Source organism: Glarea lozoyensis (assembly GCF_000409485.1).
Source record: "Glarea lozoyensis ATCC 20868 chromosome Unknown GLAREA6, whole genome shotgun sequence".
Classification (NCBI taxonomy): Eukaryota; Fungi; Ascomycota; class Leotiomycetes; order Helotiales; family Helotiaceae; genus Glarea; species Glarea lozoyensis.
In genome coordinates, this window is record NW_007361001.1 from 729,675 (window position 1) to 752,529 (window position 22,855).

The 22,855-nt window shown below is 48.2% G+C and overlaps 6 protein-coding genes across 6 annotated transcripts; 4 read left to right on the plus strand and 2 right to left on the minus strand.

The window, feature by feature from the left end:
- Nucleotides 1–701: 701 nt before the first annotated feature.
- GLAREA_02547 (WD40 repeat-like protein) lies at nucleotides 702–5,178 on the minus strand (the record flags this gene model as incomplete). The annotated part of the gene is made up of 2 exons (XM_008087633.1): nucleotides 702–4,989; nucleotides 5,039–5,178. 2 exons carry the CDS (start codon nucleotides 5,176–5,178, stop codon nucleotides 702–704), a joined length of 4,428 nt encoding a protein of 1,475 aa, XP_008085824.1.
- A 645-nt stretch (nucleotides 5,179–5,823) lies between these two features.
- Nucleotides 5,824–6,451, plus strand: GLAREA_02548 (UBC-like protein; the record flags this gene model as incomplete). The annotated part of the gene is made up of 4 exons (XM_008087634.1): nucleotides 5,824–5,879; nucleotides 5,930–6,018; nucleotides 6,072–6,179; nucleotides 6,276–6,451. 4 exons carry the CDS (start codon nucleotides 5,824–5,826, stop codon nucleotides 6,449–6,451), a joined length of 429 nt encoding a protein of 142 aa, XP_008085825.1.
- A 2,120-nt stretch (nucleotides 6,452–8,571) lies between these two features.
- On the plus strand, nucleotides 8,572–10,465 carry GLAREA_02549 (MFS general substrate transporter; the record flags this gene model as incomplete). The annotated part of the gene is made up of 3 exons (XM_008087635.1): nucleotides 8,572–8,854; nucleotides 8,905–9,120; nucleotides 9,174–10,465. The coding sequence occupies 3 exons, from the start codon at nucleotides 8,572–8,574 to the stop codon at nucleotides 10,463–10,465; spliced, it is 1,791 nt and encodes a 596-aa protein (XP_008085826.1).
- Nucleotides 10,466–11,469: 1,004 nt separating this feature from the next.
- GLAREA_02550 (C2H2 and C2HC zinc finger) lies at nucleotides 11,470–12,765 on the plus strand (the record flags this gene model as incomplete). The annotated part of the gene is made up of 4 exons (XM_008087636.1): nucleotides 11,470–11,558; nucleotides 11,593–11,853; nucleotides 11,898–12,398; nucleotides 12,450–12,765. The coding sequence occupies 4 exons, from the start codon at nucleotides 11,470–11,472 to the stop codon at nucleotides 12,763–12,765; spliced, it is 1,167 nt and encodes a 388-aa protein (XP_008085827.1).
- A 1,076-nt stretch (nucleotides 12,766–13,841) lies between these two features.
- GLAREA_02551 (HIT/MYND zinc finger-like protein) lies at nucleotides 13,842–14,726 on the plus strand (the record flags this gene model as incomplete). The annotated part of the gene is made up of 3 exons (XM_008087637.1): nucleotides 13,842–14,291; nucleotides 14,380–14,526; nucleotides 14,610–14,726. The coding sequence occupies 3 exons, from the start codon at nucleotides 13,842–13,844 to the stop codon at nucleotides 14,724–14,726; spliced, it is 714 nt and encodes a 237-aa protein (XP_008085828.1).
- A 1,266-nt stretch (nucleotides 14,727–15,992) lies between these two features.
- On the minus strand, nucleotides 15,993–21,465 carry GLAREA_02552 (WD40 repeat-like protein; the record flags this gene model as incomplete). Its single annotated transcript, XM_008087638.1, has 4 exons — nucleotides 15,993–20,445; nucleotides 20,511–20,822; nucleotides 20,870–20,996; nucleotides 21,045–21,465. 4 exons carry the CDS (start codon nucleotides 21,463–21,465, stop codon nucleotides 15,993–15,995), a joined length of 5,313 nt encoding a protein of 1,770 aa, XP_008085829.1.
- Between the last annotated feature and the right edge of the window lie 1,390 nt (nucleotides 21,466–22,855).

A 22,855-nucleotide genomic window follows, 5' to 3' on the forward strand; every position in this document is an offset into this window, starting at 1 on the left:
GGTAGTCATACTGTTTTTAGAATCGGAGTCCTCGAACATAAGCGAAATCAAGCGAAAGAAGAAGGCTTCTATGACTTAATTTGTAATAATCTTAGTGGTCTATTCGAATCTAGATAGACAAAAATGTTTCCTTAGAAGAGAACGTTATCCTCTACTTTTGATTCGGCGTGAATTGTAATCCTATAAGAGTAAGCCACTTTGAATTAGTCCCGATGATGACTAGCACGTGCGAGTAAGATGAGCGACACTGTCTGCCGCACACCTGTTCCTTTGGCTCTAAGATTCACGGACGGTATATATTATCCGTCGTTATCACAACATATGTCCCCTTTCGTACAATTATACGGTCACCCCACAGAGCGAAGGAATGTCCTCAACATGTATACTACCGCAATTTCTTTGTGTCAAAATGACCCCATAGTAAGTCTCCTGAGGATAACTTGATTCTTTACATGAGATAACTATGCACATGCCTACTCGAACTAGTTATCTCTTTCAATTGGATTCCCTGTATGGCTTCAAAATTAGCCTAGATACGAAGATTTGTTATCATTATACTATTAACAACTACTTCCAATTATTGATGCAATATCCTATACTACTATACATATAATACAGCCAATATGTCCGTCTCGAGTAAATGCCGAAACACCTCCAAACGCCGTCCAATCGCCTTCTTCCTGACCAATAGATAATTATCATCACATATCAACCTTCCTCAGACTGCTAGCCCGCCTCTTAGCCCCACCCATTCCCCATTCTCCCCCCTTGACCTGGCTCAACCTCCCTCTTAATTGAGCACCCAGACCCACGTTACTACCTCGACTATCATCCCATTCACTTTTCTCCTCGCCCTCCCAACCCGACAAACCTTCCTTCCCATCTTTGCCTTCTTTCTTTACGTCGCCTTTATTCAGCTCATCTAATCTCCTCATTTCCTCGATCGCGCTTGTCAAATAATTCCAGCTCTCAACGAGGCAATCATTAGCTTTCTTGCCACAATCGCAGTCACAGCCGCCAGGACAGTGAGTATTTCCATGTGAGTGATAGGACAGGAGGCAAGACTGGTGAGTCACACAGCCACAAGATAGACAAGAAGCGAAAAGTGCGGAGACAGGCTCCACGCATATCGTGCAGCGCAATTGACGTTGGGTGTGTTTGCACTTTTCGCAACGACCGACAGCTCCGCCGCCACCAAGATGAGCATCGAGCGGTTCCAGTCGTGTCTCGTGCTTCAGGCAGTACCCTGTGACGTTGAGACCATGATCATTTGATGGTCGAGTTGGAGGTGGTATGTCTTTCTTGCCAAGAAATATTGGTGAAGGAGGTGCGACATCGAGGGCTGAGGTCAGAGTATTGTTTGAAAGGACTGACGCAGCATAAGACTTGTTGTCCGATGACTCAGTCTCTATGAAGTTCTCTTTGAGGCCGTTGAATTTCAGCACTTCAAGTCGAGCTAATGGGTGGCCCCATAGAAAAAGAAGTTCTGCGTAAGCTCTGCGATAGCTGGCATACAGCGAAGAATGGGTGACCTCCAACAACCCGGAATTAAGACACCCTTCGTCGTCGAAAGCGCTTTGGTTTTCCATGGTGAGACTAATTCCCGTGCAAATCGTGGGTTGCCAATCATCTTTCATGTCTTCGTCGTCCGAGTAGGAAGATATGTCCAAAGAATGCTGCTCTTTCACACTACCAAGCACGGTAGCCCCTCCCCATGTAACTGCATTCACTATGTTGTCAACGGGACTAGGGCGTTTACGACTTGGCGGTGGATTTGGGGGTGACGAAGAGGCTGCCATCGAAAAGGGACGCGACAAAGCAGCTAAACTCGTTGCTGCAAACCCCGAGTTCACTCGGCGAAAGCTTCTTGCATTATCTGGAGACGTTGACAAGCTTTGGGTGGTGTTGTGGAGTTGTTCCTGACTTCCTCGCGCCGAGCGAAGAGGCGGCGTTTCTCCACAGGAGTACGAGGTCGAAGCAGGATCGCTGCCCCAAGTACCTCCATTGGAGGACCCAACTGAGCCATACAACCCTGACGGGGTCTGAGAGATCTTTGGTGTTGATACAACGGAGTTGATTGGAGTTTTAAGGTATTTACTCCACGCAGCGGCGTCGGTTGGAAAATAGTCAAGAGAGAACGCTGGTGTTTTCATGGGTAATGGTGTTTGTGGTTGTGTCATATGCATCTCCGGGCGAGCAATAGACTCTTCAGAATGCGGTTCATTGAAAACGCAAGACAGCATGGCTAGCATCTGAACATCGGCAAGCCGCTCGTAGTGAACGAACAAATCACTAATGAGCTGTTTTGCAAGTGGGCTGTGTCCCCACTTCACTCGTCCAGATAAACTATTTCTACGGCCGTGAGAATCATATGAAACATCTAAACCACTGTCAGATCCACTGTCTCTACGATGTCGCTTGGCAGCTTCCTTCGCAATGACGAATATCGGTTGGCTACGGTGAGTCTGATCAAGCAGCTCTAGTGGCACCTCATTATGTAGAAGCATAGCCGCATATTTCCATACATCTGCAGTCTCAACAAAACCGTGCTTCTCAGCGACAGCTGCATTGTGCTCACATACATCTGGCCCATCGCCAAAGATTGCATACTCGTCTGCGAGAGCTACCTTCGATGGCAGAAGGTCCGAGATTTGATGAAGAGAGACTATGTTCTTTGGTTTAGATGTGTGTCTCCGACCACCAATACCTGTGCCGGTTCCTGTCCCGGTCCCCGTACCAGCTGCGCTGGATCTCTGAGACAAGATTGTTGGTGGACCTCTGATCCAGGTTTTATGACCTTTCACATTGCCAAAATACTGGGCAATTGGGAATCGGTTAACCCGATAATGCGATGAATCTGAACCGCTTGAAGACGATAGCTCAGATTCTTCAGATGCATCCGAGTCGGTCTTGCTCTCTGAAGCAATAGATACACTCTTCACACGGGGGACAGGAGAACTGTTGTTATGTAATCTTCCAAAGGTCTCGAAACTTGGTTCGCCTCTGGAACGAGCGTTATTGTTGGCGACAAGTGTTTCCAGAAGTGATTTAACCTTATCTTCCTTAGGTGGAAAAAAGCAGGCTAGTTTCCCGTTCGGTGAAAATCGAGCACCGCAGAGCCTGGGTAGAGGAACATTGGCATTTCGGTTGACTGGAGTGAGCATATCTCCCGTAGCGCTCGAATCAAGCTCTTGAGACATCATTGCTGAGGCGCCAGCGGGTATGTCAACATCGTCATCATCACTCGAGCTTTCATCTGCCAGTGCTCCGAGATCCTCATCGCTATCGATGCCTTCGTTGAAGAAAGTCGTGCTTGTCTCCAAGTCAACTTCACCTAAAAGGTAGCAAAGAGTGGCTTCTAAACAGCCTTGTCGACGAGAAACAAATTCTGAGGCGATTTGGTGTACCTCTCGTTTCAATTTTTGATGAATCTCGTCTGACATCAGCGATGTTTTCCCCAAGGTAAAGGTAGGCGCTTTACTCTCCGGATACTGGTTGGGAAATGTAATCGTAGCTTTGATATATATCGGGTTGCCGTTTTCTCCCCACGGACCATTCATGGAGGCTTCTATAGTTCTTTTGTCCATGTTCACATCGTCGAATGTGATCTTCGGAAGCTGTTCATGAATTCGGATGATTTCGTCATGTAAGCTTTCTGGATGATCCCAATCGCCGTCATCTTGGAATTCTGGGCTCAAAAGAGAGAACCGTCGTGAAGTGGGACGTCTCTGTTGCGTGTTTGAATTCTCCAACTTAGTGAACTTGATACCACTCATCCAACCAATTTGCTTTTGGTTTTGGTCGTCAGATTTTGATGATTTATCTTTTCCTGTGACAGCTGGTGCTGGAACCATCATGTGAGTTCGAGTATTACGCCGATAGGACATTTTCTTCATTCCAGCGCTCAAAGCAGAAACCTTGAAACCAGATGTACCCGCTATACTTCCGGTGAGTGTGCCTCCCTTCTTCTCAGTCGAACCGCTCTCCACAGTGCGAAATGTCTTGTATGCTGCTCCTTTGCGCGTAACATTCAGCTTTCTGTGCACTTGACTTCCTTTCACATAGCCCACTTTCTCGAGTGTTTTAGAACTGACATGCTCCAAGCGCAGCTGATTATCTTCACCCCAGGAAACAAGCTGAAACTCGCGATTATCAACGCCTTCATCTGTGATGCCACCGCGACTCCTCCACAGGAACTCTTTCACTTTGTGGTTTCCGTGGCCAGAGAAAGTCGCAACAGTAGATGCTGCCACTCCTTCTTGATTTTCTTCATGCTTTCGACGATCATAGAGATGCAGAACACCTGGAGTATCTTGCGGCATGGCCAATATGCCCCATCCGAATGGTGTATGACGAGCCCTCCAAACCGGAAAATCTGTGCGAATCAACCGTTCGGGTTCATCTAGCTCATTACTATAGTCCCATGATTTAATGCTTTTATCTAAAGAACACGTTATTAGGCTAGTAGCCCGTGTTCGATTCCAGTCTACTCCGTAAATCTTTGATTCGTGAGCGTTTATGGATCTTATTGGTGAAGCTCCTTTTCTGTCATCCCATATTCTCAGCCAACGATCATGAGATGAAGCAAGAATATGGGAGTCCTGACGATTGTATTTGACCTGAGTTGCTCCAGCAAACCAATCGCAGAACGTCAGAACAGGTTGCCTGGGTCGACGCAAATCCCAACAATTAACATAACCATCTACTGCACATGTTGCAAGAATATCCGGGTGATGCGCAGAAAAGTTTATATCCGTGATGGCTCTCGTATGCCCGTTTAGAGTGTGCTCGATCGCACCTTGAGCCGTATCTTCCTGCATATTAAGATTCCATACAAGAGCTTTCTGGTTTGCAGTGCTGACCACCCAGTAATCCCGCACTGCAAATGGCGACCATTGAACGTCGGCCACCAGCCACGGAAGTCCATGTCGAAGATGTCGAGGAGGATTAAGGGGCGAATCGAGGTCAATTATGTCGAGGCCGTCCGTACTAGAAACCCTTTAGACAAATTGTTATAGAGAAAGAAGGTGTCACAAACGATGCGAGCGCAATATCTCGTCCAGAGGGCGAGATTGTTGCCGACCCAACTTTACGATCCACATGAATAGAGCCATCTGCCTCAAACGTGTTGCTTTCGAAAGCCGACTTGAACACCTTCCCTTTTCGTAGGTCTTCCATTTTATCTACTCCTTAATTTTCTACATCATCCCGAAGCTGGGTTGTTCAGGCTTGCGCGGTCAACTTGCGCGGCGCAGGCAATTGAATCGGGTGCTTTTTCTGTAATGCATAGTAATAGAATCATGAAATCATGGCATGGTATTCGTGAGGAGCATGATAGCTATTCGCAAGCTGGATTTGGTAAAGCGAAGTGAACTCGTTTATGTTATGAAAGATGTTGTTGTCGTCGACCGTGAATCTTCTTGCGAGCTCCCCACGCCCTAGCTCGCAAGTTAAGGTTAATCGAACCATGTGCGGGACTTGCCGCACAACTCTCCAAATCACGACCTCAGAAGCGTACCAGCTTTCCAGCCTCACATTCGAGATCGCCCAGACCGATATCGTGGGAATCTCCTGAAGGACTCTTGACCACATTCCATCGAAGCCAGCAACATCGTCTTGGGCTTGCTCCAAGTTGCTTCTACCAGCGTCAACACCCCCCGCGATCTTATCTTTCCCCACCACAATTCGCTCCACCACGAATTTGAGGGCAACTTCAAAACTTCTACCTCCATTACATCTGCTAGAAGCTCCCGCTGAAAGGGTGATACGGGGAGTTCTTTCTTCGCATTATACCATCAAAGCGAAGACTGCAAACCCGAGAAGATGTCGGCGTTACCAAAGAGAATCATCAAGGAGACCGAGAGGTTAATGGCAGAGCCGTACAGTGCCTATGATCTTCTTGTGCATTCAGTCGCTGACTATTCTATAGTGTGCCGGGTATCAGCGCAGTTCCACACGAAGACAATTTACGATACTTTGATGTGACCATCCATGGCCCAACGCAATCACCATACGAAGGTCAGCCATGACAGCGCCCTTGAAGCTTGGTGGACATATCTAACGGGTCATAGGCGGCGTCTTCAAGCTCGAACTTTTCCTCCCGGATGACTACCCAATGACACCCCCAAAGATTCGATTTCTTACCAAGATCTACCATCCCAATATCGACAAGCTTGGCCGTATATGCCTGGATGTACTAAAGAGTCTGTTGCACACTTTACTATATTTCGGTTCCTTTCTCTAACGACCTCTAAAGCTAACGGTTTATCATACAGGTAACTGGTCTCCTGCCCTCCAGATTCGTACTATTTTACTCTCAATCCAAGCTCTTCTTGGCGCGCCCAACCCAGATGACCCTCTCGCCCCAGAAGTCGCGAAGAGATGGAAAGATGACGAGCAGGCAGCTATTGCTACGGCCAAGGAGTGGACACGATTGCACGCGATGACATGATGGTTTAGAGGTTTGGGTGATGATTAACGAGGGGCAATTAAACGGCAGTGACATATTTCCGGAGGGACTGCTGCGAAATGATATGAATGAAAGCGAACGACTAGCGATGATATTTATCGCATGGCGAGTTTACTTGGTGGCATAATGCCTAGAATCCAGATAGCAGACCTGGTAGATAAGACGCCGCCGAGAAACGAAGAATAAAGCAGGCACCACACCGTTATATGACTTATTATGGTGATATTATTGCAGTGAATGAGGTTCATATAGATAAGCAACGCCGACTACGGTGGTTATGGAACTGTTGTTATGACTGGTATGAGTTGGTTCTATTCGAGCGTTTGGCAAGTTTACCCAGTCCTCCAAGTCGAACATCACTGACGAAGCTCTGACAACACAATAGGTACTTGGGAACAAGTACTCCGTCCAGGAAGAGTACTTCAGCACCTCGCCATTTTAGGTATTTAAATACGCTTTGTCAAAATCACCTGGCTTAGCTGCGCGATAATTTGGAATTGAGCTACTGTACTCTGGCAACCTTCATTATTTGGGTCGTCGTTAGTTTCCGCCTGGTCTACGCCACCATCATGTTCTTGGTACAAGTAGCGCCATACGACTGGAACCATCTCGGTGCACCGAGGTTTCTCGCAAAATCCACGTGGAGTCAAGGGCATCTTCGTAGCTCTTGTTATCATTGGCTTTGTCTAGGCTCTCGTCGGAGAACTTGAGGGGGGTCATTCATCGAGTTGTTATTGGATCACATTTGCCCAGATTGAAAGTCAGTCTAATTCCCGTCAAAGACTCAGTCTCTCTCCCATTGATGAAATCTATACGTACAGGTCCCTGTGCCTCTTGGTTTTGATTTGGTAACTGCCTTTCACCGAGAGCCACCTCGTGGACCCGGGGAGAACTGATCTCGGTTAGTCTTTCATTCCCCTGCTCCATCTAGAACATTGCCATTCACAACCATACCAACCTACAAGAGAACGTTTGAATTCTTCAAATTTGTTTTGCAGAACTCTAGAGCCGCCATCAGAACTAAGGCGACCAGGCCATAATGGCCTTCTTGGCCATTTTGAGCATCGCGCAGATCCTCCCCCGCGATCAGCACTGGCCACTTCCCCATGATGTCTCCTGAAAGTACCGAGGCTCTCCCCACTCTCCGCTTTTAGCAAGCCCTCAACAAGAGTCGGCTCTCGCCCCAGCACACCTACTATAGTTCCCGGTCACTATGGTGCGAATATCCCGCTGCCATCGAATCCGGATGAAGTTACAGACTTGTGTTATGATGGCGAATTAGCAAGCCTACTGTCTGCCTATACGTCGTTTCTGTCTTCTCCAGTCTGCTGTTTGAGCATCGGAATGTCAGATTCAACTGCAGTTGTTTCCGATGGGATGTGAGATGAGATCCATTAAACAAGCAAATTGAAATTAACTAACCCGAAGCTTGTTAATGCGGAAAGCCTCATTTGACCCCGCCTCTTCTGCGAAGACCGGCTTCGAAAGGACCTCGCCTCCCAGCTACCACTTGGACACATTCGGCCAACCTCGTCTTATATGTTTGTCTCAATATTAGAGATGCGGGAGGTTGCTTAGTATTTTCATGTCGACTCGGAAGGATATTTGGGGATTCGGACATACGTGTACTAAATGTGGTACGCAAACTAGTGCGCGTTTGAGTAATCGTGTGATATCTGGCTCTTCTCCGTTCCACAGAGTCATATCCGTTTGGGTATCTAGCTCCGTACCTCACACTACCGCGTTAAACAGAAGCACCGTCGGCTCCTAGCGTAACTCACATACATTACTAGCAATCTCCAAGCAATGATCCCCCTCCCCACCAAGAAGCGGCGCACACTCACACACGATAGGCTTCTTCGTGGAGTCTCCGCTATACTAGCTAGGGGTTGGCCAAAACGGTAAGGTATGTTTGATCCATGTCTTAATCTTTACCATAGGCACATTACATCCCCTCATACACAACTACACCGCACTTCTCAATTTTTTGATATAACCGAGTTTCTTTTGACAAAATTTCCTGCATCGCTTTGATCGTGGACTGTTTCGATTCTCACAACAACATCTTTACCCCATCTACAACTTCGTTATAGCCGCTGAGTATGGCCCAGTCATACGTTCTGAACGATGTTCAGACACCATCAACGTCCTCGTCGGCGAAAGATAGTGGGACGGCGGGACACGAGCACAGAGAGAATTTGGATGTTATCCGAACGATATCCAGGGTTCCAGGAAACACTCATTACTATGAGAAGGATGGACTGAGAACCTATGGCGATGGCGAAGCCCATGATGTAGAGCCACCGATGACTTTCAAGCGTATCATGTCTTTGATAGCTATGGCATTTCTGTGGACTGGCTCCCAAATACCCTTATACCTGTTCGGTAGGCACAATTCATTGTTACACATCAGTTTCTCGCTCACAAGTCGATAGGTGGAATACCTCCTTTGATCTACCGTGACATAGGCGGAACCGATCGCTGGGTGTGGTTCGTACTTGGTAACCTTTTGGCACTAGCAGCAGTCTGTCCCTTCGTGGGTGCCATATCAGATCTCATCGGTCGAAGATATGTAGCTCTTACAGGAGCTGGGTTTATCGTCCTTGGAATGATAGTCTGCTCTACCGCACACAGCATGAACACCTTCATCGGTAAGACTATTCCGGTCTCTCTGGTTCGCGTACTTTTTACTAAGATCTCTCAGCTGGAATGGCACTAGCAGGCGTTGGGGCGGGTATCAACGAACTCACAGCTCTGGCTGCAACATCCGAACTTGCACCTACTGCAAAGCGAGGAAAATATGTCGCCGTTCTTATCTTCAGTATTCTTCCTTTCTGCCCATCAGTCCTATGGGCTCAACTCATCGCCAAGCACTCATCCTGGCGCTATGTTGGGCTGCTTTGTGGTGTTTGGAGCGCTATCGGCTTCGTCATGACAGCCGTATTTTACTTCCCACCTCCCCGAGTCAACTCCAATGGGCTGAGCAACAAGGAAATCATCTCTCAGATTGATTTCGTGGGCGGACTCCTCAGCGTTTCTGGGATTATTCTGTTCGTTGCTGGTTTATTGTGGGGTGGATATCAGTATACTTGGGAATCAGCACATACTCTGGTGCCCTTGCTATTGGGAGCCGTCTTACTGATCGCTTTCGGATTCTGGGAGGTTTACGGAGCAAAATACCCTATGTTTCCATCACGCCTAAAGCGAGATCCGCGAATCCTCGCCTTGACACTCGTCATTACATTCATTTCCGGTGCCAACTTCTTCTCCGTTCTCCTCTTTTGGCCAACTCAAGCATTTAACGTGTACGGTCACGATGCCATCGGCGTCGGTCTCCGCGGTCTTCCAATTGGTTTCGGCATCCTACTTGGTGCATGTCTTGTCCTTGTACTTCTGTCGGTTTTCAAAGAGATCAAATGGCTTATGCTTATCTCTTCAATCACGATGACGGCAGGCTGTGGTGCTCTTGCCGCAGCCCGCACCGATAATTTACCTGCAGTTTATGGAATCCTCTGTGTTGCTGCTCTCGGAATCGGAGGAATCGTCGTGCCAGCCTCCATTGTCACCACAATTATCTGTCCAGATGACTTGATCGCTACTATCGCTGCCTTGACCCTCGCAATCCGTGTCGTCGGCGGTGCCATCGGCTACACCACTTACTACAACGTGTTGATCAAGAAACTGACGCCAATTCTAACGGAGAAGATGATCAAAGTATGTGTCGAGAACCACATTTTACTTCCAGACACAATCAGACAAGCGGCCCTTCTCACCGGTGACAGTCTGATCGAGGATATCCTGTACCTGCCAGGTGTAGATGGAAATGTCACGATTTGGAATTCTATCGTTAGAGCGGGTCAAGAGTCTTATGCTGAGGCTTATCCGTGGGTGTACTATTGCAGTATTGCATTTGGTGGTGTGAGTATCATTGCTAGTGCGTTCTTGGGTGACATCAAGAAGTATATGGATGATCATGTAGCGGTTGTTATGCATTAAATTGGGAAATGGAAGGCGTTTTTGGTGCATACGGTTTAAAGGGGAGCATTGAATATATATACAATGTTACTTATTCGCTTATATCACTGTCTCTCGATAGGGCCCAATTCTCACATGTGTCACAGTATAGTTCCGCATTATTCGCTTTCGGTGTTCTAATTAAAAATAACTTCAATGTAGCAAAGCTGTTTGTTTCCAACATGCAGCTTATTGCATAAACCGTATTCTATTTTTGATCTTCAAGTTGAATATCTGATTTCTTCTGGCAAAAATAGATGTTTAACCTTCAACTCTGCACTAATACACTTGACAATTCATAAAGTAGTTATGCTAACGTTCCGATCAGTCTTTCCGTGTCGCAAGACCTAATGTGCTAGTGATCTCGAGGTTCTTGTGAACAAAATGTGAGTTGAGCTGTATCACGTCGCATTGAAATATCGGTATGTTGGGGAGAAGTAATAGATGTGTTATGGAAAATGGATGGCACACAAGTAAACAGAGAACTTCTGGGGTTTGTTATAATGACAAGTAGCGACATTTATCTACTGAGTTCAAATTGCTCACTTATAGGCCTCTGGTATCACCTGACCCAAGTTCGTGTAACTTGTGTCCAAGCCTCCAAGTTCCAACCTCATTCCCTCCATCATTTTCCCTTCTTGTTGAACATGCCCTTCAAAAATGAGTCCTCGACTTGCAAGGCTGTCATGTCTTTTCTTTCTTGAACCTCATGGCACAAAAAGGGCAGGAAGCAAGCCGTGACCAATGTCTCGCAGCCGACGCCCGACTTGTATGGCATGCCCTTTTTCTATGGACTCCTTATCCCAAAAGCAGCAAGCAGTCACGTTGAAGAAGCATTTCAGAACAGCTCCTCCCCAAATTGACTTACCACATTTTCTTGCCGTCGTCAAGGCCCCTTCTCCTCAAACTCTTGCTGCTTTTTCACGAGCAGATTCATCCTCGTCCACTCCTCCTGGGTTTTGAAAGCCACGAAGCTGCAGTACAACATGAACGACCAACCGAACCAACAGGAATACCCAGCAGATTTTGTGGCTTGGGATGATTGGCTACACCCAGACCCGGAAGAGGGGGACGGGTAAGTAAAAAAAAAAGATAGCTGACAGAAAAAGGGCGCAAGATGCAATTTCGTTCGGAAGTTGGCGAACTTGTGAAACTTTCCAGGGTTACACAGCATGTGGCAATTCCATCTCATTTCCCGGGTACGCAATTACTCCAGAGGATGCTGATAAATGCCTAGGCTTCTCAATGTCGACTCCATTGGATGATGGCTCTCCAGAAGCCTCAATGTTCACGTCATTGGAGGATGCAAACGTGCTAGGCGAGTCTCAACGGCTAGAGCAGCTTGCTCTAGACCGCCCTCAAACTTCTCAGTAAGTTCTCATTCTGGCCATTGAAGTTGCGTCTGACATCTAAGTTATCCTTACATCCGCATCACCTATCTAAGAAAAACATGTGCAACTTGTCAGGCGCCGCTTAGTCCACGAAACAGCGACCTCGATATCGAGCGTCCTGCTTGTACCAAGAATAACCTTGAAAGCCACGAACAATTGATTTGCTCTGGGTGCGGGGAAAAGTTCAAAGATGTTTCCAACTTGAAATCACACTGGTCAAAATCTTGTGTTGATGGGTACAAGTCTTTCGTTTGCACATACCCAGACTGTACAAGACCTGTTTACGCCGAGAATTCTCATTGGAAGACTTGGCACAACGCCGTGACCTGGTTGTGTGCTGAATGCCGCAACAGCTTTGCTACTCGGGAAGAATTAGAGATCCATAACAAATTGGAAACTCATTTTGGATTTGCTTGTCGCTTTCCTGGATGTAAATGCACAACTCTTCGATTCAACGAACTTGCTCGCCATCAACTAGTCCACCTCGAGAACACTACTCGATATTCCTGCTCTCATTGCCGAAAGTACGTCTTCTATCACTTAAAGCTCTCTACACGCTGACAATTCGACCATAGATATCAAGGCAACAAAGGCTTCAAGCGCAAAGACCACTTGCGTCAACACATCCGTGATTATCACCACATTGATGAGGCCATAACGGCTACCGAACAAGAACAAGTTCCTACTGTCTTCAACTGCCCACGGGAAGGATGCGACCGAATCGACATGAACGGGTTTGAGAGTAAGAAGCTACTGACCGTTCATCTCAAAAAGGATCATCCATCCCCATTTCAATGTCCTGAACCTGGATGCCATCGCATAGGTATCAATGGCTGGCTGAGGGGGACGGACATGATCAAGCATACGAAGAAGGCACACCCCAAGGTGTAGGCTGGGGAATTTGAGGACCTACAGAGGCCAAAAGGGGTAAATCTCATATTGGACTTTGAAGTTCAACTTCCTACTATTTCTATTATGCGTGGATATTCGTGGAGGATTTCTTTTGGAGTATATTTTCTTTGCAAAATTCTATTCAACATAGAAACCCTAGCTATTCAGGGGATTAGCTAGTTTCTTCACCACCGACTGTTTCAACACAGAGCCCCAACTCTACCCAAAATGTTATTTATCATTGCAACAGATATTGGTTGACCACTAGGTCACAAATGCAAGAGTATGTACGTGGCACCTCCTGGGTACCCTACTATCAATCAAGTAAAACCCTTGATGCAACGTTATCCTTTTCGTGGAAGCTCATGCTAAAAAAAGGAGATTCTCCCCACCAACCATGATTCACTCATTCAAAGTAAAGTAAAGTGCGTGACTCGCTCCTTCCACCACCCCAAAAAAATCCAAAAAAGAATCAATGGAATCGAACCATCTTGAATTTTCAAACCCAATCTGTGAAGATTGGCGGTGCTGGGAATCGAACCCAGATTGAAACGGGTCAGCATGAATAATCCTGAGAACGGAGAACCACAACGTCACGTGCTACCATTACACCACACCACCTGAGGCAGCTTATTGGCTGGATTGTTGAAGCATTTTGGCGATTTTGGGTTTATAGAGTAAAAATCAGAATGTGTGGTGGGGCAGAGAAGGGAGATGGGGGAACTTCGGGAGGAGTGGGGAAGGGTGATTGGTGGAGGGATGGGTGGAGGTGGGTCACGAACACATGTGTGAATTTTGGAGGCCTCGAATTGAAGAGTGTGAGGGACCTCGGGAGTATGGAAGTCGCATAGGTACATTAAGTGTCTAGAATTTATCAAAGGTTCTGAAACCAATCTTACCTCTCATATTCTCCTTAATCTCACGTAAATCCCAAATACCAAAAGATTCTTCTACAACACCCCCTGTTTCAGAACCTCTCATCCTCTCATCCACCATATCCTATCAACCCACCTCCTCTCTCACCTCACTCACACACCCCCATAACCATCACCAAACCTCACAACCACCACACCAAAATGACCTTCCCAAACTTCACATCCCCCACCCCCTTCCCCCCCTTCTCCACCCTCCCTCTCATCTCCTCCCCTCCTACTTCCTCCACCGTCAAACCAACCTACCTCCTCGGCACCATCCAAGAAAACATGACCCTAACCCCCAAAACACCCACCTTCATCTGTCGCGACCGAGAAAACGAACCTTTCGCCATAACCCTGAAACTTCGGGACGGTCAAACCGGCGAGGGCGCGAGCGTTAGCGAAGCCAAAACTGGAACTAATGGAGAGAACAACTTTTTTGAACATGCACAGGGAAGGAAAGCGTTCACTAAGGGTAAATGTGTAGTGATTAAGAATGGAAAGAGGAAAGGAAGTCAAGAACCGAATGAAGCTGAGGGGAAGAAGGGGAAGAAGGGGTTTGTCGAGGGAGGATGGGAGGGTGGGGAGGGAGGGGTGGAGGGGGGTGTTTGTGTGAGTCTTCAACCAGTCCTCCATTCTCTTTTCCTATCAATTCTCTTGTTTATGGATGGAAGGAGGTGACGAGGCTGATATAAAGCAGGTCATTCCTACGTCCCTAGAAAAATTAATGGATCTCACGATCCGACTCGCGACCGAAGGAGGGATTCGACGGTGTCAGGGGTGTGGGAAGGTGGAGGAGAAGATGACGAGGTGTAAAGGATGTGAGGAGGTTTGGTATTGTGGGAAGGTAGGTTTTTGATTCTTCTTGTTATTATATGCAATAATTTTGTTTAAGGCGGATGAAGTTAGGGAGATGCTGACCATAACCAGGACTGCCAAGTCAAAGGCTGGACCGAGGGAGGTCATAAGAGCGAGTGCAAAGTTCTCAAAGCCGTGAAGGAGATATTCGGGAGTGAGGAATTGGGTGACGATGGCTTCGGGAGATGAGGTTAACAACATTTGACATTTATATATGCAAAATTCCAAGATAAGTATGCTCGGCTCATATAGATGGCTCGTCAGATTCGCCAGGAGGAGGGTGGGCCTAGTGAGCGTTTTGGTAAGATCTGAAAGAGGTTAAGAAAGGGCTTAGAATTGAGGTTGTAGAAGTCGGGCGAAAGCAAGACAGAGCATCGACCTATGTATCGATGGAACTAGGTCGGATTTCCTGTCAAGTATAAGATCTACTCTCCGGACACCAAGTATATGTAACTCAATCCAACCAACCTCAGCGGAAATTCCCTTACAAGCTGCAAATCTTTTAATTTCTCAAACTTACATGCTTCGAAGTACCAAATCGTACGTGACCACCGCACAACGTGGTTCCCTTTCATAGGCAGGTCTTGTGTTCTTGAAGCTTTCCTGGGTTTTTTGTACTCTATACCCTGAGGCCCGCACAGTTAGATTTTTTTGAACGTCGTGACGACGTGACCTGGCTGCCGTGTCGACATTTCACAATTGCTCACACAAACTACCCACAATATACTACACAAATTTTAGATACCTAAGTCATTCAATCTACTAGTCCTAGCTGATTAATCACAAACTACCCGCCCATCGACATGAAACCTAAGAGCAAAGCAAGACAAAAAGGAGAGGGCAACCAAAAACAAGAACACGAAACCCTAGCCGCGAGGCCATCAAAAATGTTTAAAGTTTTTACTTTCACTTGTAAATCCTTTTCCTTTCCTCCTATCCAAAAGTTCCAGTTCCCATGGCAATGTAGCCCATTCCCATCTCTTATATCCTTGCCTGTTCCATTGTCTTGTTTCCGATTTCCACGTTCGATTCCCTTGCAATTTAGCCCTTCAGACATAATCAAAAGTCAAAAAACAAAAACAACGCAGAAAATATGTAAAAGGGTATATCAAGGATCGTATGAAAGTGTAAAATACAATAGTCAGAAGATTTACATCCACACCAACTATATAGTCCGCTCCAAATACATCCACAATCCTCGACTTATATCATAATAAATTCAGTCATAACATCCATTTCTCAACCCCTTTCCTGTCCCCTGAAAACGAATGCAAAAACAACGCACGCTTGCTTAAAACAAATTGATAGAAGTGTAGGGTATCCAAGGATAACAATAATTTGCAAAAATGTAAAAATCAAAATCCCAATAACACCGATGCATGCGTATGCTCCGTTGGTCTTTCTTTGTATATACTTCCCATATTTTATTTAGAGTGTTGTAAATTTTAGAGGAGATCAGATCATTCCGCCTTCCATCTGGTTCATGGCAGCTTTGACCTCTCTGGGGTGGCGTTCTGTCAAGTTTCCGCCTGTTAGACTAGGTGAGCTGATGCTGGGTCGTCTGCTTGGATTCCATCCTGCTGGAGGAGGAACACTCTCGTATGGTCCAGGTTCTCTGAATTGCTCAATTGGTGGGCTCTTTGTTCTATCTAGGCCTGGGGAATTTCGACCACGAGAAGCCGATCGTAAACGTTCGGCAGCGCGAGAAAAGCGTCCAGATATGGTATTGTTGTTCTCACTGCGACCTCGAGCATGTCCATTCGATCCAACAGAGTTTTTGCGAACATGCCCCTGAGCGAATGGTGGTAGGGGTGGTGAAAGTGCTTCGCCTGCCATGGATCTTGTGTCGGCATCGTCGTCCATTACTATCTCAATATCGCCTGAACCAGTGGAGACGCCAGAGACCATGGAATGAGTGTTGTTTGGATTAAATAGAGGAGCCGGAGGTGGTGGTGGAGGAGTTGCTAGATGTTGTAGCTGGGACAAAATTGGTGGTGCTGGGGGTGGCGGAGGTGGAGGAGGTATCAAATTGTCCTTCGAGGACATCGATTGGCGCTCTGCTTGAATCACTCCATCGATACCGCCCATAACGGATGGTGGATGGCTCGAGTAGACAGGACTGTTATTCCGAGTCTCATAACCAAGCGTGCCTGGTTGCGATTCTCCTGGGTTAATCTTTCGGGGCGATGGCATTCCTGGGGACTTTTGGGAGTTCGAGTCTGATGGATTTCGTCGTCGAGTACTTGGTGGAAGCGCCGCTTGGAAAGCTGGGTGCATTGGCAAAGCAGCAGGAAGCGGGTTAGGGGAAAGAGGTGGCTCTTCGGGAATTGGAGCCGATGCGCAGCGTGAGGGTACACGTCTTGGAGTCGCCGCATAAGTCGTCTTTGGAAGCGGGCCGAGAGTCTCAAATGCACTGTTGTAGGAAATGGCATTTAGACTTCCCCAGTTCGAACCTGGTGGAGATGTTGCACCAGAGCTGGAGTCATACTTTTCCGGAATGGAAGGAACATCAGGAATGACATCTCCCTCTGGATCGTACTTTGGGTGTTTCATAGCCTTTGGTGTTGCGGGGAGTCCAACTTGCACAGCAGAACCACTTCCATCCTTGTGGTAAGCAGGCGATGATGTCTGGCTTCGAGGTGGGTGTTGGCTGGACCTAGAAAGAGAACGATGAAGCTCTGGCGATTGTTGGCGACGGTAGCTGATCGGGGAAAGAGTGGCGATTTCCTCTGGGTGGACAATTGGGGGTGCCATTGGTCTCAAGGCCAAAGATTTGCGTCTTTCTTCCAGTTCACGAGCTGCTTGCTCTTTCTTAAGGGTTCGTGCATCTTTCACCAGATTCAAGTCTCCAGCATCGCGACCCGAAACAGACCGGGCCCTGGACATCTGAGACATTGATCGGACGTGAGATGTCTGTTTCTCAGGTCTCACAGATGGCTCTCTTCGAGCTCTACTGGCATCTCTCTCAGTGGGACGGCGGCTGCTTGAGCGATCTCTTCGTCTTCTTTCCGGGGATTCTTGTCGAGCAGTGCTGCGATCTCTCATTCGACTGGTGCTTCTGTTTCGAGACCTCGTTTCTCTGAACCGCATTTGATCTTCATGTGCCCTTCTCAAGTCTTCGTCATCTTCATCCTGGTAGAATTTCGCCTGCGGAGACATAGGAAGAGGAGAAGACGGAGAGCGCATTCCAGAACCCTCGCGGCCTTGGCTTCTACCTCTGGCAGACTTGGTATCGATCATGGTCACACGTCCTGGACTTGGTCGACGGCTGGTACTGCGGCTAGGAGCTCTGCTTGGAGCACGACTTGATGCCCGGCCTTGTGTTCGAGGTGGCTCCGGTGAGACACGACGAACTCTGCTGGTATTCCGGGAGGATTTTACTCTTGATCGACTGCTTTCGCGTGGCTGCCTTGTTGCTGTTGTCGTGGTGGTTGTCGTTGACTCTGTTGGTGAAAATGCGACGTCCTTTACAGAGCTAAGATCAATGAGATCTTCTGGCGACATTGGGACGGGCGAGGTTGGGGAACGTTTAGCCGGTTTGATATAGCGAGCATTATTACGAGAACGATCCTCGGATGGTTCTCTTGCCCTTGGCTTCCTGCTAGAGCTGCGGGCCCTTGTATGTCTATCACGGCTTTCGTGCCTTGGACGAGATTGTTCCTTGTGGTAACGAGCGGAATCGAGACTGCTGATATACTCATCGATACTTCTACCTGTGACAACGGGACTTGCCACGTCACTTCTGTAACTTCTCTCGCTCGCAACTGGGCTCCTGGTGGACGAAGCGACAGATCCGGCCACTGAACGAGAGGCTGTGGTGACCCTCGAGGAAGCCACGGACGGATCGGGAGATGTCATGTAATCACCTGTAACGATTGACTCCATGGGTGGCCAGTTGAGTGTCAAATCCTCGGGCTTTCGAGTACGTGAGCCATTGCGTTGACGGTTTGCGGCGCTCTTTTGCAGACGATTGAAAGACTCCGGCGAAGGAGATGGCAATGGCTGCAACTTGAATCTTGCCTTTTCCATCATTGGACTGGCGGTTGAAGCTCTGCTGATTGGATCATAAGTCGCTGAGTTGAGCTGTAAATTAGCAGGGTGAGAAGCGTTTCCTCCTGTGCGCGATTGCATGGCTTTGTTCTCTCTATCAGATCCAGAGTCAGCAGGGGTGGAAAGCTTGATAGGTTCCAGGTGTCGTCGAGGAATGACAACATCAGATGGCATCTCTCCAATTGACGGAAGTCGTTGTCTTGAGAAGCCGCCTGGAGTAGCGGTTCTAGCAGATGCTGGGGTGTTCAAGACGCTGCGGTTACTTGGTCTGAGGAAGGCGGTCATATCACCGCCATGGGGTGAAATCGCTGACTCTGCGATTGGTGTAACCCCTCCACCAACTGGGGTCCGGTCATCATCCCCAAGTCCAAAGAATTTCGCTTTTCCAGCTTTGTCACCAAATGAGGTAATAAGCTTGAGTGCAGACGTTTTGGCAATGCTGCGCTGCGGACCTCGTGGACCTGGAGGTGACAGTGGAGGGCTGAGCAGTTCTGGAATGCTCTGTGATTGCATTTGTGAAAAGGTGAGTGCTTGAGCTGATGGCGAGAACCATGGTTCCGTGGATTCAGATTCCGTGCAGGAAAAGCATCTGATGGCCAATTGTTGCTGACTATGCTGAACGGCCCATCCACCCCATTTCTTTACCAACTCCGCTTGTCTCGACCAATCCGCTGGATAAACAAGGCAAGTCAGAATCACAGCTTCCATGTATCGTTTATGAGACACGTAGACCTCGATGGCATCATTCTGGTCTCCCATACCGATCAAGATCGTTGCAGCTGTGTGTACATCACCTTTCTCGAGCAAGCGTTGAACATACGCACGAGCGACCTTTGCCTGCGACGCTGTGCCACCAATACCGCTCAAAGCTAGCAACATCCAATCCGCCGAAGTCATCGATTCGGAGCTATTGGCCATGATGTCAGGGTCGATATCGCCAATCCATTTTGCGAGCAGAAGACGTTGCGGTGCACCTTGGGGATGTCTGCTAATCTCGTCTTGAATTAGTGTATCAGCCTCACCATGCCATCCAAATATCGTTCTCAGCATTTGCAGCCTCAGATCGTTGACCGTCAACCGAGTGTTATCCAAAATGCCGGGATGGCTATATGGAACGTCGGTCAACCTAGCTTTGGCGAACTTGAAGAGATCCACCACCTTCTGTTCCTCTGGACTGTTGAGAATTTCCTGTCGTAGCCGAGAGCCACCACGTCTCGACGCACGCGATACGTGAGAGGATGTAACACTGCTCATCGAAAAACTATCGCGCGAAGCAACTGAAGGCGCGCGGGTATGTATCGTGGATCCTACAGACATGGTTGTTGCGGCTTCGGACATATCACGTGAAGCAACGGACATGGTTTTCTGAGGTGGTTTTCTGTATCCTTGGTGAACGCGAGAGCCAGCCGATGACCTAGAAGTGGTAGATGCCCTACTTCTCGAAGAAACAGGACTGATGTTTCCACCACGATCAGGCTCTTCTCGCTCCTGCTCAAACCGATCCATTTGGCGGGCCATTGTTGCTAGAGGAGACATGACATCCTCGTCACTTTCGGAAATCTCAATATTAATAGGTACGGCGGACAACACTGCATTCGGCGGCACCGCTGAGGAATTTTGCTTTTTCTGCTCCTCGATCGATACTGGAGGCGAGGGAGGAAGCAGATTGGCTGGGTGCTGCACATTCGCAACCAGCTGCGCTGGAATATTTAGATCATATTGCTGCGCCGTATTATTTGGTCCCAAAGTGAACAGCGATGCTCCTGGGCCGTACACAGCAAGACCTCTTACATTCGCCAGCGTAGGTATGGGATCAAAAGTGACATGCTTTGTACGAACATCCCACGATGACGTTTCGCTGAGGGTGTGGTGTCAGCATAGTTTTAAGCGCGCGCATCAAGGAGGCAAACTGTCATCACATACCTTTCTGAATATTGTATAATCCGTCCATTTTTGGACCATGCTAACCAATTTGGACCAGGTTGGAACTGATCAGAGCGTTTCAGAACTCTGACCACCTTTGCAGTATCGCTGCTAGTAGGAGATTTGGCAATACTCCACACACGTAAATCACCGTCATTTGTTTGAGTAGCCAGCATATCGGATTTTTGACGTGATGAGGAAGCATGCCACGCTAACGTAACGATTGGCGAAGGTCCTCTAGAAGTGCTCAAATTATGAAGAATGGTAAATCTTGGCTGCAAAGCAGCAATTAAAAGTGATCCATTGGCAAAACTGCAGACTGTTAGCCAAAGCTTTAGAACTGGAAATTGAGCACAAACCCAATGGCATATGTTCTACAATCAGCAGCTGGTGCTAATGCAGTAATTGGTATCTGATCTATCGTTCTTGCAGATATATGCTCAGATGTGGACGGTTCGAATAAAATAACATTTCCTTGCGCATTACCTGAGTTTGTTAGCGTAGATAAGATCAAAATCACATCGGACGACCTACCAAAAGCAACATTGCCGTTTCTCATCCAAGCCGCGACTGTAAGATTCTCATACGATGCAAATCTTGCAATTTCGTCTCCAGTCATGCAATCCCATACAATTGCTGTTTGTCCGACATCATAACTGACCACTAGTCTTCCGGCGCCTCTGTCGCTCACATTATCTACGGCCAGTATCGAAATCTCCTCTGTATGCCTCGAAAACCGTCTTTCGATTGTAAGTGTATCATGATGACAGCAGACAACCGAGTTCCCCTGCGCATACAAGAACATCGACGCTGTTGCCGCACATGGCTCAAAGTCCCGAGATGCTCCTGCCGGCATGCTTTGACTTATCTCCGCCAGTGTAGCCATCTTCTGTCTCGAAGAATGGCCGGAGCTCATTGAGATGGAGCGATTTCTCGCAAGATGTCCGGCGGACATGGCAGCGGTGTTGACGATCGTGTTATCTATACCACGAGGGTCGAATGTTAGTCGGACGGCAGCATGAAAGCGTGGCACTAACGGACCGGCACGAGAAAGTTTATTAGGAGGGGAAGGCGAGACGAAGAAGGGTGTACTTGTATACCCCACGCGAAATATAACCACTTACAGATCTGATGCTTTTACCGCCCCGCCAATGTTCGTGATCCTGCAGTACAGGGCTGATCAAAGTCTACGCCCAATTGCTTCTCTTTTGTCACATGGAGTTGCTGGCTGCCCGACGTTGGTATGATCAGATGGGATGGGGCAGGATACCAATTCAATGGGTTGCAGAGCGTAGGTGGTACGGTTCGCCGTCGCAATGCGAGCTCTTTCCTGTGCGTGAGGACGGCGTGGGCAGGTGTGGTATATCAATGGTCGATATGACAGAAGAAGAGGAGCGTTGGAGTGCGACGAGGGAGGACAATGGCGACCAGGCGTAGCACGGGACCTCGTGGGAACTACGAGACATTCAACGACTTGTGAGGACGGTGGCTGCTTTCGTACTACAGATGTCACCCTTGTGGGCGTCTGGACGTGCGGGAGGGAGAGGGTATTGGGAGCAAATAAACGTTTGGCGCTTGAGCGATTGGGGATAAGGGGGCCAAAGACGATTTTACACGCAGAGATGACGGAGGAAGAGACGCAAAAAGGGGCGAAAACAGCAGATCAGGACGTATGGAAGCGCGAAGGTGCAAGTGAGGCCATCTCGAGTATATGAGAATGAGCTGGGAGTGTGTTGCTCTTCGCGGTGTCGGCGGGACAGCCAGAGCCAGGACCTGGAGTGAGTGACCAGGGCCCACTCCCATGAGCGACAGGGGAAATGTGCGTGGACCGTGTTCGAGCAGGGCGCCTAATCGACGGTGGCGCGAGCTGTAAGTGGTTGACGCGACTCCAGGTTTGGACAGATTTAGATTCGCATGTCCAGCCGAGCTCTCTTTGGCCAGTCCGCCCATGGACTTTCGATGCGGATGCGGTCCGGCTCATCTCGATGCACCGAGTCGCAGTGACCTGGCAGCGGTGGGCAGCATGAAGGGCGGCCACTGCGCAGACCGCTACCACGATGGGAAGAGCACGACCCCGGGACCCTTAGAGGGGCAGCATCTCCACCCAAAGCAGCCCCAGCATACATGATAGGACTTGTGCGATGTGAGACGGTTGCGAAAGATCGTGACTGGTGAGTTGCAACAAAAGCAATGCAAGTGACGAGCAAGTATGCTCGTTTCGATCTCATCAACACCAGTCAAAGGAACTTAAGTCTAAAAAACAAGCCTTGGAGGAAGGAGTAGGAGAAGGGATTCGCTTACCCGTTCTCCGGAAGCATTACATTGAAATACAACGAGAAATTTGC